The 19,187-nt window shown below is 40.3% G+C and overlaps 1 protein-coding gene across 9 annotated transcripts in view; it reads left to right on the top strand.

The window, feature by feature from the left end:
• LOC128614106 (microtubule-associated protein 4) overlaps positions 1 to 19,187 on the top strand; it is a 91,335-nt gene that overhangs the window by 60,613 nt on the left and 11,535 nt on the right. For 7 of the 9 annotated variants that reach the window (XM_053635429.1, XM_053635424.1, XM_053635435.1 and 4 more), the window contains 6 exons: positions 8,340 to 9,412; positions 10,392 to 10,634; positions 12,476 to 12,608; positions 12,794 to 12,853; positions 15,180 to 15,472; positions 17,608 to 17,679. In XM_053635429.1, the coding sequence (XP_053491404.1) occupies positions 8,340 to 9,412; positions 10,392 to 10,634; positions 12,476 to 12,608; positions 12,794 to 12,853; positions 15,180 to 15,472; positions 17,608 to 17,679 (1,874 nt within the window). Of the gene's footprint in view, positions 1 to 2,849; positions 5,106 to 8,339; positions 9,413 to 10,391; positions 10,635 to 12,475; positions 12,609 to 12,793; positions 12,854 to 15,179; positions 15,473 to 17,607; positions 17,680 to 19,187 lie in introns of those variants that run through there. The other 2 variants (XM_053635452.1, XM_053635443.1) reach the window with 2 other exon arrangements.

Raw genomic sequence — 19,187 nt, 5'->3', positions numbered from 1 at the left:
GAGTCAGATTTCATTTATCACGTTCGTTAAGAACAGTAATGAACCCACCATTCAAGCAATTGAGGCAAATTCAAAAGCAAAACTGAAATTCGCACGGCCGCATGGGCATTCATAAACGGTTTAAAAGCGTAAAAAGAGGGAAGAGCGCCAACGACAATCGTGTTGTCCCACGTCAATTAACCGGTGGGAAAATTTCCTCACCGTCACATCCCTAATGTACAGGTCTGTGATTTGAGATCACTAACTCCTATGTGCTTAGTGGTTAGCACGTTCGCCTCGCACCTCCAGGGTTGGGGGTTCGATTCCTTCCTCCGCCCTGCATGCATGGAGTTTGCATGTTCTCCCCATGCTTCGGGGGTTTCCTCCGGGTACTCCGTTTTCCTCCCTCTGTCCAAAGACATGCACTGTAGGCTGATTGGCATGTCCAAATTGTCCGTAGTGTGTGAATGGGTGTGTGCGATTGTGCCCTGTGATGGGTTGGCTCTCTGTCCATGGTGTCCCCGAGTCCCCTGGGATAGGCCTATCACTTACTTCTAAGTGGTACAGAAAATGGATGGATGGATGTTTGTTTATCTGTTACTTCCTTTCACTTTCATAGACCTCACTGAAGTAAAACTATGTAATATAATATGTGCCATACAGTTATATTATTGTATTATTATTATTATTATTATTATTATTATTATTATTATATATTCTTTTTCTAATTGACGTGGCTTTATTTATTTATTTATTTATTTATTTACTTACTTACTTGGTATAACTCCAACAAATAAAGCGAAGGACCGTTATTATCTTAAAAAATCTTCTTAATATTTATCTGGGGGACTGATACTGGCTCCCCTACAGAGATGACTTTCAGGTGTGGATATGTTCAGCAGAACTATTTTTAACGTCAGACCAAATGGCTGTGCTTTCACCCTCCCCAGCATTTTAGTCATCACCCAGGCATCTGTGTCAATTTTTGACGCAAATAGAATGCTTCAGTATAAACAGAGAGCAGTCTGTATGTTTTATATTACTGTGTATAAATTGAAGTATGGGGATATTTGCGAATATAAGCTACTTAACTGGCTTGTCATTTATTTAACCATTGTGCATCAGTGGTTCGATTGAACTTCTGATAAGGATTATTTAGATGAGAACGAGTCCACGGAAAATAGCTGAGAAGGTCAGCTTCTTGTGTTGCTCATCGGCAGGCTGACTTCCTTGGATAAGAGGTGTGGCTTAGCTAGTTGCTATGGGAACTGAAGAACAGCTGATGTTTCCTTGGTAATGGGGACAGATGCTGAAGAACTAGGTTTGGGGTAAGCTAAGCTTCAGTTTGCCCTTGCGAAGTGAACACATGCATGGATGCAGACTGTTTTGTGTAATAATGTGTTATAACACATCAATGCTCAAGAAATGATATAGTCTGTTAGAGCACTGTAGGTTTATATGTAATAGTGTCACTTTAATCATACTCGTTAATTGTCCAGCCCTGCTTGCATTCCGCAAAGCTGGCTTTGCAGTTTAATGTCATGGCATCTGGTTGATGGTGGGGGTTCTAGTCACTTGCCTCTTTGCAGAAAACAAATACAAAGAATCAGAAAAAGGCTCATTACAGAAACGTATAGCTGTATTGAGAAGGAGTATCAGTGTGTTGATTATGCGGATATGCAAATCAGCCAGCCTTGGACTTGTTTCTATAATCGGCACTAGAACTTGATGACTCCAAATACGTGGGTGGTATAAGGGGGGAAATAAGAACAGTCTGTACTACGAGAAGGATCTTACTCTACTTCTTGATTCAACAATAGGAAATAATATTGTTTATAAACACTCCACTCTCTATACTAATGCTTGAGAGGTAATTCAGAGTAGCCAGTCTGCTTACCAACATGTTTTTGGGTGCACCACCTGCTGCATCACCTGTGACAATTTTTGTGATTTGTTTTTATGTAAAAGGGCCTGTGATAAGAGGGCTAAGTCAGTGGGGTCATCTGGCAAATGACTTTAAATGTCAACGATGGATTGAATGCCACTCAGTTGGAGAAGGGCTATGTCTGACGACAAGTAGGAAAACAACAGGAGGCAACATAGTCAACAAAATCCATACAGCTGTGTAGATTTATTTTCACTGTCTGCTGCCTCCTGTTGTTGTCATCCTTATTCTTTTTTTGTGTTCCTGAGATCAATTTGAGCACAAGATCAGCCCTCCTCACACTCACTCCCCTAGTTGCAGCCACCATCATGACAAGACTCATGTTGTCATGGCAACAGGAGGCAGTTGCTTTGGAGACTTAATGAAAGAGGGTGACCAAGGAAATAATGGCAGCTCACTGGAGAGTTTATGGTGGGTGAGTTGTGGAGCTAAACATAGAACTTTAGCAGCCAGTACAAGTCCTTCAGCCTTTGGTTGTGTCTCGTGTCCACCCCCCCCTTCTGTGACCACCTGCATTCCTACATTCACTATGACCAATGTCATTGACTGTACTGACTACTGATCTGCATTGAAGATTAAGAACTGAGATTTATTTATTATAAAAGCATTTGTTTTTGTGAAATTGCTCAAGTACGCTCTTCAGTCACTGTCCAAGTCCAAAAGTTTTCTACGTGACAAACTGCAGACACAACCAAATTAAGGCAACCTCTTGACTGAAAGTTTTGCCTTCTCTTCAGTACAATTGTACAGTCCACTCTTAAACCGGTTCTTATAGTATCTTATCATATTATATCGGACTTTGTGTTTCTGTGTACTGTTCCTTGCCTGTGAATTGGGCAGCCTGTTACTAATGATACATAGATCCGCTTCAAGAATGACAGTTTAAAAATAAGATAAAATAGATTTCAGTTTTGGAAAAGTACATCACCTGAGTATATTTGTCCTTTTTGCTGTTGTTTTTAATGGTTCATGGTCATTTATCTTATGGTGGGTATGAATTTTATGGCTCGTAGGCATTTCCAGTGCTGTCACTCATCTACCCCAGGGAGTCTAGCAGCAGTCTCCGTATGTGACGAGATCAGAGACAACAGACTTCAATTTCCGTTTTTCATGGTTACTGTTTTTCTCTCAATTTGGCATAACTCCATCTTTGTTTATCCCTCTCCCCACACTACTTCTTCTCTCTCTGACTGCAGTGTGCTCTACTCATTAGAAACTGTTTCACAATCCGGAGCACTCTAAAATGGCAAGGATTCTGACCCTGACAGCGTATGACTTCGGAGCGCTGATGTGCAAAGCCCCCTGCTGGTAGCCTGGGAATGCACAGGTGCAGTTAAAACACTATGAGATGGAGGGTTTACCAAGGTGGATGTGTGAAGTAACAGATTATAAATCTGGAGCGGTGAAATAGAGACAGACATTGCTCTGATCAGTGCATATTCATCAGTGCTATGATTAGTTGCATTTATAGACTTATATAGAATTTATAGTGGTCAAGTCGCAGGTGCAGTGGCTCTGCTAGGTAGTCTCACACATACATACTTCCTTTGGGATGAAGGTAACAGTTTTGCTGAGGTTGATAAGCAAAGACTATATTATAGACGTTTTTTGCAGAGTTCAGAAGAGGAAGTAGAACAGGAGGGGAAGGATGGGCATAAAGCCGCCAGCGTGGAGAAAATGAGTGAGGCAAAAAGGATAGGCTGTCCAGAAGAGGAGGGAGCTTATTTTTTCATGCAGCGAATAAGCTGCTACACAAAGAATCATGTGACATGAGCCAGGGAAATGGCCATCAAATGGGGAGGGCTGATGGGTGTCTGAGAGAGGGAGCACTGCTGCACACTCACAGATTCTTGGTGAATTGTGGAGCGTATATACAGAGAGAGGGAGAGGTAACGGCTCACACACTCATCCATTGACAACTAGACCAAAGTCAGAAGGGATAATCTCAACTAATATATTGTAACACAGAAGAAAAAGAAGGAAATTTGAAAAGAAGACAAAGGCATATAAATATAAGGACTAAAAAACAATACCTAGAGGAGGAAAAGCATGTCCTCTCTCTCCAACCAACAGCCAGCATCTCCATTCTCGGAGTACAGTGAGCTATGCAAAGGTGCTTCTATGTCCACACCACCTGCCACGCAGGGATGGGATTGGGAGCATGGTGACATTGGGGCTCCAAGGAGCTTTGCTGGTACCCCACGAGCCCTGGGGCTGACTGATGAAGATAAGCTGTGTTTCTTTGACCCTCCAGCAGCAATGGGCAAGGAGTCAGAACTGCAGGTGCCTGGAAGAAGTGCAATACCTGAGAGCATGTCACTAAGCAGCGTAGGGGACAGTCTAGAGAGCACTCTGTCTTCATCTCAGTCACCTGCATCCCCTGGGATATTTACATCTTTAGAATCTGCAGGTAACAGTGGGATGATGCCTCCTGCACATCTTTCGGGATCATCTTCACAGAACAGTGATGTTCCTTCTACTTTTGAATCGCTAAAACCAGCCAATGTAGCCGAATGGAACCCATCACCTCATGGCCTCAGTCCAGAGACGAGCCCCAAGATGGGCTCTCCCCAAGCACCCCCTAACTACTGTGTCATTGGAGTCGTTAACGATAATTACCTTGAGGGTGGAGATGAAGGTGTTGGTGGAAGACCAGTGGCTGAGGGATCATCAAATGAGAGTGAGGATGAGAGTGAAGTTCCTGAGCCTTGTTTCATGGGACGAGCTGAGCAACAGAGGAAGGCTATGAGGAGAGCCATGTCCGAGTGTTCCCATTTGTCTGTGCCAGCCAGCATTCAGCTACCAGACAAGTACCCTGGTGGAGGAATTCTGGATGAGCTGACCTCGCCAGTAGGAGGACCCCGTAGGCCTTACACCGGGGGCATGAAACGCTCACTCACCGTGGCAGACGATCAGCCACCAACACCTCCACCAACCCTCTATGCTACTGGAGCTCGTAATGACTTGAATCATGGAATTGGGACGACACTTCATCTCACCCCATTTCCACCACTCAAGAGTAACAGAAGCTTTCCACTCTCACCCATGGAGGACGTTCCGGAGGGTTCAATTGTAGACAAGGACCAGGGTGTACTGGTGCCAGTGCCTGTCACAAGCCGAGCACTCAATGGCAGCACCGTTGGTACTGAAGGCGGCGTCAGTCTGTCCCCTGTACTCAAGGGTAGGTGATGCAAGCCTATAAGAAAGCTGTAAATAACACACATTTATTGCAACAATATTAGTAAATATTTATAGTATATATATGTATAATTTATAGTGTGTATATATATATAAAATAGTAAATATTTGCAACTATTAAGATAAAAGGATACTGGAGCACCAAAAGTAGAGGGCATTAAATGACTAGACAGGGATAGTAGGTCACTCTGACGGCACTCAGCCTCAGACGCTCCACCTCTGAAGTTGCATAGACTATTTGAATTTGAACTTACCATCTCTCATTATAGTAATTAATAGTAATAGCTAGTAACTGCTATTATAATTACACTCATCCGTGTGTATGCACTTCTATGTGTATGCGTCAGTGTGCAGAGGTTTTATTAGTGCAGCATAATGCAAATATTTGTGTAAATGCTGGCTTGTGACGAGTAGCAGGCAGGTTGACAAAAATAAATCTTTCTGAGCAAGGTATGAGCCGGTTACTGAAGCAAGAAATAGCAGCTCGTGGACACAGACCCATTACGTACCTTTTTTTTTTCCTCTCTCTCTCTCTATCTCTCTCTCTCTCCATGTGTTGCTACACGCCTATGACCTGTAGATTTCTGTCTTACAAGACTGTTTTGTAGAAGTAGTTTTACAGTCTATGGCTTTAGATCCTGACTGTCTGCTTGATTATTCTCTATGTATTTTGCATTGGTTCACAGTGACATGACTGATCACTGACGATCACATCTTCATTAGACAGACAGACAGACAGACATAATAAGAGGATTTGCTCTGACCTGCCTCAGTTTGCCTTTATTGATGCCAGTAACGATGGCTGTTGAAATAATAGGTTTTGCTAGTCTGTTAAATATTTGAAGGTCAAAAGATTAACAGTTAGTTCTTTGCAACTATTTAATTACCAAAACTTTCAATCATTTTCGAATGCACCTTTTAGCCCACCATCCAAAGTCGCATTGTAAAACATAGAATATGGTGTGTGTTGTTTTTTTTCTTCTCTAATTTGTTTAGGTCACAGCACCACACGTAAATGCAATTTTCTTCTCATTTTAGATGGTAATCAAATGACTCATGACTGACTTAGTCCAAGCAAAGTCTTAATGTAATGATTTTGAAAGATTACTTTGTGCTAAAGATTATAATTGAGTACAAGTACAGTTTCAGTGGTTGACCACAAACCATGCATTTAAAAAATGTCAGATTCAGTTAGAGAATATAGAATTAATGTAACCCTCCTTGCTGCTAAGCAAATGAATTAGATCATTAGTATCTTTCTCTGTGTGTGTGTGTGTGTGTACCTCAGTGGTTCAAGCTGTAAATCAACATTTTAGCTACAATCAAATAAATTATATAAACAAAAGCAGACCTTAGGTGAATGATTTTGTTTCCAAATTGACTCAGACACTCATTTGGAAAATGCAGTGTCATTGTGTACACTGAAGACCTGAACAGCAGCAGGGCTTGGGAATTGTACCTCAGACCATTTTTTTGTTATACAGCTTGCATCAGTTCTTGTGTGTATACAAGCACTCTGTTATGTTTCCTACACACTTGCTTACCCACTGCTTAAGTAGTCTGTCTTGACTTTGTTTTAATTCATTATTATGAAGAACCAAATATTGTAATGCTGCACGATTAATCGTAATTTCTTCCTCCCACAATTAATTATGCAAAACCAGCCACGATGCTGATGTGTTAGCACGCAAAATCCTTAAGCCCGGTAAGGTTGCAAATTGTTTGTTCTTCTTATAGGCTTAGTCTAGGGAAAGATAAACCAAATCACAAGTCACAGTCAAGTTACATTTTTTACCTTGTGTGACCTATCACGCTCTCTTTGGAAGTTTGCTACTGACCAATCAGTGTTTTGTTTTCAAGCACGCTTTAAAATGCGTTTTCGCAGAAGTTCACGGCTTTGCACGCACAGCACAGCAGCGGCAGATAACCATATTAACCCATGCAGTCATTCAGCTTGACTGAGCAAACAAAGTAGCAGAGCAACAAGAGGAAGGTGAGGGGCATACATTAGTTCCTAAAAAGGAATCATCTTCCGTTGTTTGGAAGTATTTCGGGTTTAGAGATTGTGATGTTGACCAGGTGTGACGTGTGCTTGAGTGTTGCATCAGCACCACAAGGTAACACCACAAACCTCATCAGCCATCTGAAAAGCCAGCATAAAGTGCAATATCATGAATGCCAAAGGTTGAAGACACAAAAAGCTTTAACCACAAAAAATTCCCAGCCTTCCCCAACACACAACAATAACTGGGGACAACACAACGCCATATTCGCCTGGCTCGCAAAAAGACACGCAGAACTAACAGAGGCAATCACGTTTCATTTAGCCAAGGATATGTGCCCGATAAGCAAAGAGGGGTTTTAAAAATGTCAACCCATTTGACAAAAGATACAAGATACCTCCTATAAGATAAAGTTGCTCTGCCTGAGCTGTATGCAAAATGTAGACTGGAAATAGAGAGAGATATTTGCACCGTTGAATTACACCGTTTTTCTGTGATGTAGACAGCGAATTTGAAATGAAGAGCAAATGTGACTTACTGCATTTCTGTTCTGTTTATAACATGTTTTAATAATTTGGCTGTAAAAAGTGCAGTAAATATGCTGAAGTGAAATTTAGAGGAAAAACAAAATTCTTAATTGACAGAATAATCATGCTTAGAATTTTGAGTAAAATAATCGTGATTATCATTTTAACTGTTATCGTGAAGTCCTAAAACATTGCATACACATCACTGAGGGCAACCAAGCACTTTTGTTAACAATTCGTCCTGCATATTGAAGAGTCCAAAGTGTCTCAAATAAAAACACGTTATGCAAGTAGTAATTTTCATAACAAATTATTAATATGGAGACTACAGTAAGATGACCACCCTTCTCCAAAATTGAGTCTCATTATTATGCTGATGTACAATATGGTTATTTGTGAGAATAGAAAAGAGCTCTGAGCTCGGTAGTTCTTATTATCCTTTGTTTTGTTAGTTGAGTTAAAGAGGCTGTCCTGTAGGCTAAACTACAGCTATAAAAACAGATTTTTCTTTTAAACTTGTATCTTAAAGATGTGTTTAAACAGAGGAATGTGTGCAATTGATAAAATATGCATTGTAGTGTTTTTGTCAGTCTGAACGTAAGGTATAGTGATGACTATCATCTAGGATACTTATTCTACACAACAGACAAGAATAACTCGTTCAATTTGTTTAACATTTTTATACAGTCCAAACAGAGAAAATCCAGCCAGAGGTGGAAAAAATAGAGAGCCTGGAGAAGTCTGATGTGTTCAGCAAAGTGGACAAGATGGACAAGGTTGAGAAGCCTGACAAGCCTGACCAGGTGGCCAAAGTTGAAGAGGCAGATATAAAAGACAAAAAGGAAAACAAGGATAGTAGTGACAAGCAGGATGCATTTAACAAGGTGGCCAAAGTTGAAGAGGCAGATATGAAAGACAAAAAGGAAAACAAGGATAGTAGTGACAAGCAGGATGCATTTAACAAGGTGGCCAAAGTTGAAGAGGCAGATATGAAAGACAAAAAGGAAAACAAGGATAGTAGTGACAAGCAGGATGCATTTAACAAGGTGGCCAAAGTTGAAGAGGCAGATATGAAAGACAAAAAGGAAAACAAGGATAGTAGTGACAAGCAGGATGCATTTAACAAGGTGGCCAAAGTTGAAGAGACACCTGTAGCTGATAAGTCCGTTAAACCAGACAAAACTGAGCAGCCTGACAAGACAGAAAAGATGCATGTACCTGAAAAAACAGATGCAAGTAAAAAGGCTGAAAATTTAGAGCAAGTTGAGAAAATTCCCACTATAAAAGCTAGTGAAGGTAAGATGGATCTGTCTCCAGAGATGGACAAGGAGGTAAAGGTGGAAAAGGTAGAGTTGAAAGCGGAAACTACCAAAGTGGATGAAGACAAAACGGAAGAGGTTAAAAGTGAGAAAGAAAAGCTTGATCAGAAGCTAGATGAGAAAACAGAGAAGGATAAAGCTGAGAAAGACAAGCTTGGTGAGAAGCAAGAAAAAGACAAAGCTGAAAACAAGGTTATTGAGTCAGGCAAAGATGTACTCCAAAAACCAGATGCTGTGGAAGAGACCAAGCTGCCTGAGAAGCTGGTAAAACAGGAGAAAACAGAAAAAGCTGGAACAGAGGTGAAAAAAGACCCATCTGTCAAAGTGGAGAAAGAAGACAAACCTGAAAAGGCCAAAAAAGCAGCACCTAAGCCTGTGGCAACTAATGGTGCCAGAACTGCATCAGGAAAAGATCTGCCTAGTCCAGAGAAGAAAACCAAGGTAAGTCGCATCCTTTTCCTGTCATCCCAATTCTCCATTCGTCATGCTGCTCTTGCTGCTGCTAATGCTAATTTTTGTTTGAGTTGTTTAACATGCATATCTGCGCACACACACACACACAATCAAATCGAATTAAACACGATTAAGATCATTATATCCCTATTGCCAAAAAAAGTATACCGTCAAACCCTGAAAGTAATGACAGAGCACTGGTGCTCCTCATTTGAGGAAAACGGGACCACAAAATATAAATTTGAAACACTTATTATTCTTTTAGTCAGTTGGATTTTTTTTTTGTTCTGACCAGCTAATAGCTGTTAAAACACTCCGAGCTGGTCAACCTGTTGGGTTTGCCAACTGTTAATTTTTGACTTCCTTATTACTTAAGTAAATTGATCAGCTGTTTAGTTATTTTCTTGAAACAACTTGTTTACTGTGTTGCAATAGTAGTAGTCATAATTCCCCTTTTTTGTCTACTAGCTCTTATAAGGTTGGCCTGTCTTTCAGCAGCTGGTTGGTGGTCAGACCATTTTTTTCAGCAAGAAAAGTATTAATCTATTAATTAATGTTAACAGAGTCCCAATCATCTTGTGTACTGAAAATGCCAAATCTTTTGTCCAGCCAGAATCTCGCAACAACTTTATAAAGCTTGTTGTGCTCTGTTACCTTGACAAAACTTAAAGTCTTGAGAAAGTCTTTGGGTCCAGGGTACCAATCTGGCTCAACCCCAAGAAACCATGGCAAGCATGCTGGAGACAAGCACACACCCCACTAAGAGTTCCCAAAAAACCTTAATGACCAAATATAAGCAAACCACTTGCACTGTAAAATCCTAGCTATTAATAACATTACACTACAGGGTACATCAGGTGTCCTAACACTCCTCCAGCTGCTTGTGTCCTGCTGCGGTTATTTGTCCTTTTATGCTTTTGTTACTCCTTTGCTTTCCATTTTTTGGGTTTGCCGTCCATCCATGCAGCCTGCTACCACGACAACCAAACCGAGCATGGCCAAACCTCGGCCAAGCACCGTGTCCAGTACCGCGACTGCTCCTAAGCGCCCAACCCCAGCCCCTACCTCCACAACCACCACCTCCACTACCCTCAGCAAAAAAGCACCCATGCCCAAGGCACCCACACCCACGGCTGGCACCAAGCGTCCTGCTTCGGCTGCCAGCCGTCTCTACACCACGCCCACAGTGCCCAGTGAGGTCAAACCTAAGGTAAGTCCCTAAGATCTCTCTTAGAGAATTTATTGAACAACCCATTGCAAATCAGGTTTATTGTCAAAATTTACAGACTTTCAGCTGTTTGCAATGAACAAATCAAACAAGAGCAATTGAAATAGTTTAACACAGTGAATGCCTCAACTGGTTTCCCCAAATTCAACTGAAAATGCAACTTATAATGATCTCTCCAGTCTCAAAATTATTAAACCCCTTCATGGCAAGCATCTTTAGTACTTAGTAGGGCACCCTTTTGCTGTTATGACCTACTGCAAACGAGATGCATAGCTTCTGGCAGTGTTCCTGAGGAATCTTAGCCTATTCCTCATGAGCAATATCCTCCAGTTCAGTAATATTCTTGGGTTTGCATGCTGCAACCACCTTCTTCAAATCCCACCAGAGATTTTCTATGGGGTTCAAGTCAGGTGACTGTGATGGCCCTTGTAGAATCTTCCAGGACTTCTTCTGCAGCCAAGCCTTGGTGGAATTTGTAAGGTATGCTTGGGATCATTGTCCTGTTGGAAGGTCCAATGACGACCAAGCTTCAGCTTCCTCACAGACGGTATGATGTTTTCTCCTAGGATTTCCTGATTCTTCAATGAATCTATCTTGCCTTCTACATGCTGCAGGTTTCCAGTGCCAGAGGATGCAAAGCAGCCCCAGAGCATCACCGAGCCACCACCATGCTTGACTGTGGACATAGTGTTCTTTATTCATTCTTCTTCCTCCAGACATATCACTGATCTATCGTGCCGAAAGGTTTTGCTTCATCGCTTCACAGGACATAATCCCTAAACTTCTGTGGCTTATTTATATGATTTTGAGCCGACATTTCTTGTCCTTTTGGGTCAGTAGCGGTGTACATCTTGGAGTTCTGTCATGGAAACCTTCTGCGTTTAGTACGCAGTGCTCAGTGAAACCTCAGTGCCTGTTGCCACCAAGTCTTGCTGCAGGTCTTTTGCAGTCACTCGAGGGTTTTTCACAACCTGCCTTCTCAGAAATCTGGTTGCAGCCGTTGATTGCTTCCTTTTTCTGCGCCGTCCAGGTATTTCGTGCATTTTCTCCCCCTAGCCAGTTCAGGTATTTCATGTGTTCCAGTTCAAGCACACCTGGTGTAACAAATGAAGCCCTTCGTTACTTACATCAGGTGTGCTTGAGACAACACCTGTTTTGCATATTTTGCTGTTGTGAGGGATTCTATTCAGAGGGTCGAATCATTTTGAAACTGGAGAAGTCATTCTTCAGTTGTATTTTCAGGTGATTTGGGGGAAACCAGTTGAAGCATTCGTTGTGTTGAACCATGTTAATAGCTTTTGTTTGATTTGTTCATTGCAAACAGCTAAAACTGTACATTTTGACAATAAACCTGATTTGCAGTGGGGTTGAATAATTTTGATTGCAGCTGTAAAAGCACTTCTACCCTACTTCCAGAACTCATGTCCCTTTTGCTTGCATGGTTGACCTGTTTGTGGTTCATTTGCAATGCCTTTATCAATGTTCATCCATTACACATCTGCTGAAATGACTGCATCATGTCATTTATACTTGTATTATAATACAATACATACATATAAAAGGTTTGTATTCCTTTTCCTTATCAGAATACTCTTATAAGTAATTATAAACATTCTAAATATGTAGGTTACATGAAGCTAGAAGTAAATATGTAATAGGGAATACTCTGCCATAGTTTTTATGTAAGGTATGTAAGTTTTTATGTAAAGCACTAAGAAATACAGGACCTAGATTCATATTTCATGGTTTGCAGCCCCTAAAGAACCCCTATATTGTTCTTAATCAGTGTCATCTTAGCTGTAGTGTTTTTTCCTCTTGTTCAGACAGCCACAGAGTCATCAGTGCCAAAGTCCCATGCTGCTCCAACCCGGTCCACAGCCTCAAAGAATGGTACATCTACTACAACAGTGAGCAAAACCACCACGTCAAGTGCCCCCACAGCACGGCGCACTCTGGGTGAGTCTACCACACACACTGAAGTACTGGAGTTCAAAACCAAAACTAATCTGTCTAATTACTTACAGAATGCAATGCAAGTTTAACATGTGGCAGTGTCCTAAGCGTAATGACTCTGAGAACTGTAAATTTTGAGTGCACAAGAATGAAATGATTTGACACATGGCATGACATGTTATATGCAGCTACAAAGACTGAGAACAAAACAGGGGAGGAGAAGAAACCAAGTACTCTGAAGACCACAGGTAAGCATCATGCATTTTAACTCCAGCATCCAATTCTAGATTTGTAGCAAACATTCAATTCTCCGCTATGCAGTATTTGTCTCAGTGACCGTAACATTTATCCCGCACTGAGTTGCCAGTTTTGGGACACTTTTTATATTGCACCATCTTGCAATTATTTTAGCCTTCAGAACAGCTTGATATCAACCGGTCTGGATTGGTTGTGCAGGAATATAGTGCTTTGCAAAATTTCTTGCACTGCTACAGATCTTTTTACCTCATTCCAGAGAGGCAGAATCGGGTTGAGTTCTGAGGACTGTGTGGGCTGCTGAAGCTCTCAAAACTTAAACTTGCTCAGCAGCATGTTTAGATGCACTCTTTGATACAGATGTCGGTCACTTGGCTCTTAATGTATGCCAAATACAGAACATCTTCCACAAAATCAAACTGCCACTATTGGTCTGTACTGTTAACACCAACCAGGACAGCTCAGCAGACCAGTGTTGCATGTGCAAACATTGGATTTATCCAACTACGCAACTTTATTCCAACTCAATTATTGATGATTCTGTGCCCACTAGAGATGCACGTTCATGTTCTATGCTGTCAGCATTGCTACCAGACATGGTCTTTGGCTTTGCAGCCTATTCAAGAAAAATCTGATCAACAGTGTGTGTTCTGCGGTGACATTCCACTACAAGTTGAATGTCAGATGTATTTTGCTTGCACATTTCTTACCATTCTCCACCAGCCCCACTGATTTACCAGATGGTATTATCCACAGGCTCACAGATCATTAAGTTTTTAGCTTTTCTCATCATTCTTATTAAACCCTTAAAACGCCATACTATCATGATACTAGATAACACCAACTAACTAAGGTCATGTGATTCTCATGCTATGATTCTGATATGCCTGATTTATTCCACAGTCACATGACTTGTTGAAATGTAGTTTGTGCAGCTCTGTGTACTTATTAATTAATAAAAATAAATAATAATAATAATAAACATATAAAGAGGTGCTTTTTGTATCAACATAGGTGCCTCAATTTTGCGATGCCACAATGTTGAGAACCATTTGAAAAGTGGTTATCTTTGCACGCTATTGAATTTGGAAATGTGCATGTATTAAAATTCCTTAGACTGTTATGCTCTGAAGGTTTCTACATTCACTACATGGCCAAAAGTATGTGAACACCTGAACATCATAGCCATATGTGGTTTTTCCTCAAACTGTTGCCACAAAGGTGGGAAGCACAGAATTGTATAGAATGTCTTTGTATACTACTATAGCATTAAGATTTCCTTTCACTGGAACTATTGGGCCCAAACCTGTTCCAGCATGACGATGTGTACAAAGCGTGATCCCATTAAGGCCAATGGTTTGGCAAGGTTGGAGTGAAACAACTCTAGTGTCCTGCATAGAGCCCTGACCTCAACCCCACTGAAGACTGAATTGGAACACTGACTACCTGCCAGGCCTCCTTGCCGGACTTCAGTGCCTGACCTCAATAATGCTCCTGTGGCTGAATGGGAGACGTTTCAAATTCTGGTGGAAAGCCTTCCCAGATGAGTGGAGGCTGTTCTAGCAGTCAAGGGAGACTAAATCTGCAATGGGATGTTCAACAAGCACATATGGGTGTGATGGTCAGATGTCCACAAACTTTTGGCCATACATTGTATTTTGAATGTAGTCAAATTTATTTAGTATTTCATTTTATAATATTACAATAAAACAAATATATGATTATTAAGCCTGTTTTTGCTCATTACAAGCTTGAAACGGTATTGCTCTATTGGCAGATAATTTTTCTAATTTTCAGCATTTATTTCTAGAAAGAAGCAAAGTTAATAAGAACATTTAAAGCTTGAACTGTGTAAAAGCATCACAAATAAGCCGAATAACATTATATTCTGGGGCTTAGAGGTTAAGCCTCTGGGTTACTGGTCGGAAGGTCAGGGTTATAAGCCCCACTAAGCTTCTACTGTTGGGCCCTTGAGCAAGGCCCTTAACCCGCTCTGCTCCAGGGGCGCTTTATCATGGCTGACCCTGTGCTCTGACCCCAACTTCCTAGCATGCTGGGGTATGCTAAGAAAATAATTTCCTGTGATGTAATGTATATGTGACCAATAAAGACTCATTATCATTATATTTGATTTATAATACCTCTTAATAAGAAATGTTAGATGCTGTGTATTTTCAAATATTCAAGATATTTTCACTTGCTAAGCTATAATTTTTTTTTGCAGTACAGCCTATCTTATGAGCTACAATGTTTACGTCCTTGACCTATTGTCTGTTTCTCTTTTTCCTTTTCCCATCCTTTATTTGTTCACCATCATAGACTCCACCAAACCAAAATCTACAACTACTAGACCATCCACCATTACTAGTAGTACCACAACCCGCACCCGTACCACTAAACCTACCACAGCCACCAACAGCACAACCAGCACAGTGCCAGAGAAGAAGCCACCAGTACCCCGTGCCCCCCGAGCAAGCTCCTCTACCACAACAACTAGTACCACCACCAGAACCAGCAGCCGCCCAGCAACAGTTCCAGCTCCTGATGTTAAAAATATCCGCCCCAAGATTGGCTCTACAGACAACATCAAACACCAGCCTGGAGGAGGCAAGGTGAGGGGATACTACTGAAATACACACCTTATTTTTGTACCACACAGGGTTTGGCTTTAAGCCTAGTTCCTTGCAAATTGTAGCCCTCCCAAAAATCAATCAGGCAGAGAAAAGTCACAAAAAAAAAAAAAAAAAAAAAGACTCGCAACTTGACTTGGACTCATGAACAACTGACTCGAGACTTGCCTTGGACTTGAAGACAGAGACTTGTGAAAAACACCAGTCATTTTGGTTCGGCATTCCCGATTACGTTCTCTCTTTACTACCCCACATGACCGCATCAAACACCGAATTTTTCTGTTCATTCCTCATTCACTCATTCATTCATTCCCTATCATTATATGCTGCAGCAGCAAATATCATAACAATTCATCTCTAAACACACCAAGCCATTATTATTATATACACGCATGACGCATCTGAAGGCATGTGTTCATCACCCATTAGAAAAGTGCTATTATATAAATGAAAAACAAACAGTAACAATATAGGCAAGTCCTACCTTGTAATAATCTTTGTGTCATTTAATTTCTAAAATTTTTAAAAGCAATCAATTAATCCAAAGGGAAGCTGTGGTGTTCTACAGCTGTCAGGGGCTTGCTTGCTGTCCATTTTCAAGAAGTTCATATGCTACCATGTCATTTTCATGCCCCCCCCCCCCCCCCCCCTCCCATGTTAGCTACCATATGCATATAAAATCCACGTTTGCCAAGTTAAATTGCATCTGTACACGGGGGTTTTGTTACTGCCGGCGCTCAATGGAAGACTACCTTACCCATCATTGCTTGAGAACTACAGCGAACTACGGCATCTCAAATAGCTCAAAATACACAGCAGGTGTGTTTTTTCCTCGTGGTGACAGTCTCTGCGTTCCAGATGGTATAACGGTCTAAGATATTTGAACGTCTTATTAGATGACCTAGCTGTGAGTTTTAGTTTTAAATGTATTAATTTAGTGATTAAGTCTATACACTGACAATGGTCAAAAAAGTTATATCTTTTTCCTGAATTTTCTCTGAATGTTCTGTTTTCTTGTAATTACAGGGAGAACTTTTGGATCAAATGTAATAGTTTGAAAGTAATAGTTTTTTGATTGTGTATCAAAAATTTAATTAATGATTTAAGTAAAACCTTGTGTGCTTTAGTGGACAATTTTGAATAAATAGACATCTGTAGAAGTAATCAGTATGATTTAGCCTCATACACTGTTAATTACAATAACTAGCTCGAAGAATTATTGCTAAAAATAAAACTGAGTCTTGACTTGGACTCCATCTCAGAGACTTGAGACTTGACTTGGACCTGGACCTCAGGGACTTGTGAACATGTCTGCAATCAGGAACAGTGCGGCAATCCGTCTGGTTACGAAATTACGAAAGGACCAAGTCTGAGTGATAAGAATGTAAAGAGATATTTGTGCTTCTACTTAATTTTTACCTTAATGATACTATTTTTTTCATTTATTTAAAACAGATTTAGGATTATCTAGATCATGTCATTCATATTGTTCCACTTTTAATGGCATAGTTGGTTTTATGCGAAATATATCCTGTGCCGCATGGCCTTAGTATGTATCTTCACCTTAAAAACATTATTCTGTACCTAGGATCTGTGTGTTACAATGCTAATTGTTCTTGTTTTATATCTTTCACTGCACGCATAGTTACGACCTGAAAATAATCACAATTTACTTTATCCATTTTCTCCATCTGTAATGCCATTTCTCTGTTCCCTATCTTTCACCCCATTAATACTTTGCCTGGCTGAGATTTCTCCTTGGACGTCACGAAGTAATGCTTGTCACTGCTACCCTTTTTAATACTTGCCAAGCACATACATTTGTCACTGGTACTATCAGTATACGAATAACTATTCATTATAATATCAGCACCACTGTAAAATCTGATATTGTGTGGTCTTCACAGCCTGTTGAGTAAAACAATAAGGCATGAGTTTTAAAACCCTGATGTACTGATTATTACATTTCCCTTTCTTGGTCTTCAGATTTTCCTCTCGTGTGGTTGGTTGGTTGTTTTGCATTGATCTGTTATTACTGTTTTAAAGATCAAAATCAAAGGTCTAATTGTTGTGGTGGGAGTGACTGACCTGTAGGGGATTTGGGGTTGTCTCCTCAGGTCACAGTTTCTCAAAACAAGACGGATGCTCTGGCTCAGGGCTCCCTCTCCAAAGAGACCAGCCAGGGCAAAGTGAGTTCACTCCATCTTCCATACTTCCCAAATCCCACTCTTTACACCAGTCTGCTGCATTATCTTCCTGTTTGATTTTTCTGTTCTCTTTCTCCAGCAGTCTTTTTCTTTTTTCTTTTATCGTGTCCAAACTTTCTTATCTCCATAGCCCATAATTGTTCCATATACTTATCTTCTGTTACCCATAAATAAATAAATAAATACCATTGTTTTAATTTAAATTTAAGTATTATGCATAGCACTTGTTTCTGCTAATGAAAGATTTCCAGAACATGGTCGGTAGAATTAATGCTGAGATCTTATATTGAAAAATGGATCATATAACCTAGTCAATGTATGTGGGATGGTCTGGGAAAACCCATTAGATATTGCTGTGGCTGAATTCTGGTAAACAGAAAAAATTGCAATTTGGTTAAAATTGGACTGTAACATGCCAAACCAAATTCACCAATATATTTTTGAAATGTTTTCATTTACTTTCTAACCTTGCCTTAGCTTTCTGCAGAAATCATATCTTGGTAGTAAAAAAAAAAAAAAAAAAAAAAAAAAACAGGCAGTCTGCCTAAAAATGTCGAAAAGCTTTTTTTGGATAATTACGTGCTATATAAACGTTTAAAAAGAACTATATTTCCGTTCAAATGTAGTTTTCCTGTAGAAAATTTCAAAATTTTGCCATATGATGGGTTTTTCCAGGCTGCTGCTGTAACGTATAATAAACGTACATGATTCTGCAAGACTTCTGAAATGAAGATGTCCGCGCTCTCCGGAGCGTATACTAACTACAATTCTCACAATACTCACAAGCTTTCGATTCTGAGTTGTTGCATGAAATTACCAAAACAAAAGGGGTCGTTTATATCCGTATGTTAATCTAAACAGAACTAATTTTAAACTAATCTGAGGTGCCGACCCTGTGTGTGTGTGTGTGTGTGTGTGTGTGTGTGTGTGTGTGTGTGTGCGTGTGTATAAATGCTTGTTGAGTGAGCAATTGTTGCTACTGTAGCACTAATCAGTACCTCAGTATTGAAGAGCTTGAAGCTAAACTAAGCAAATCCTTGTAATTTTGCATACTGCCCAGAATCCTAGTCGAGTGACTATACGTAAAATATGTGTACAACATATCTGGTAGATAGTTTTAAAATAGCGTTTTATGCACGGTGACGGGTTCTGCTGCTTATTGAGAACTGGTACTGAACTGTTAGCTGTGCTTGGCAATATGAAAAGCACACTTTCACACCTGTTTCTTCAGCCTTAAAAGGTTTCATTGAAGCTTGTTAATATACTGTCTGTTTGATGGTTATGTGGAGACTGCAATGCCACCAGGTAAACACAGCCTTTTTATTTCCTGCACCCAGTTTATTCCATGACTTCAAAATTTTATAAATGATTCTTTAATAGTGTAATAGTTTTTTTTGTGTTTGGCTCGAAGATGAACCTATTCACCAATTAATTGTCCCTTCATTATCATGTAGCTTTCATGTAGCTGGAATTATCATACACTGAGGAAT

The sequence above is a fragment of the Ictalurus furcatus genome, chromosome 1, assembly GCF_023375685.1.
Source record: "Ictalurus furcatus strain D&B chromosome 1, Billie_1.0, whole genome shotgun sequence".
NCBI classification, from domain to species: domain Eukaryota; kingdom Metazoa; phylum Chordata; class Actinopteri; order Siluriformes; family Ictaluridae; genus Ictalurus; species Ictalurus furcatus.
Note: the sequence above shows the minus strand (reverse complement) of the source record. Positions and strands in the feature narration are given on the sequence as shown.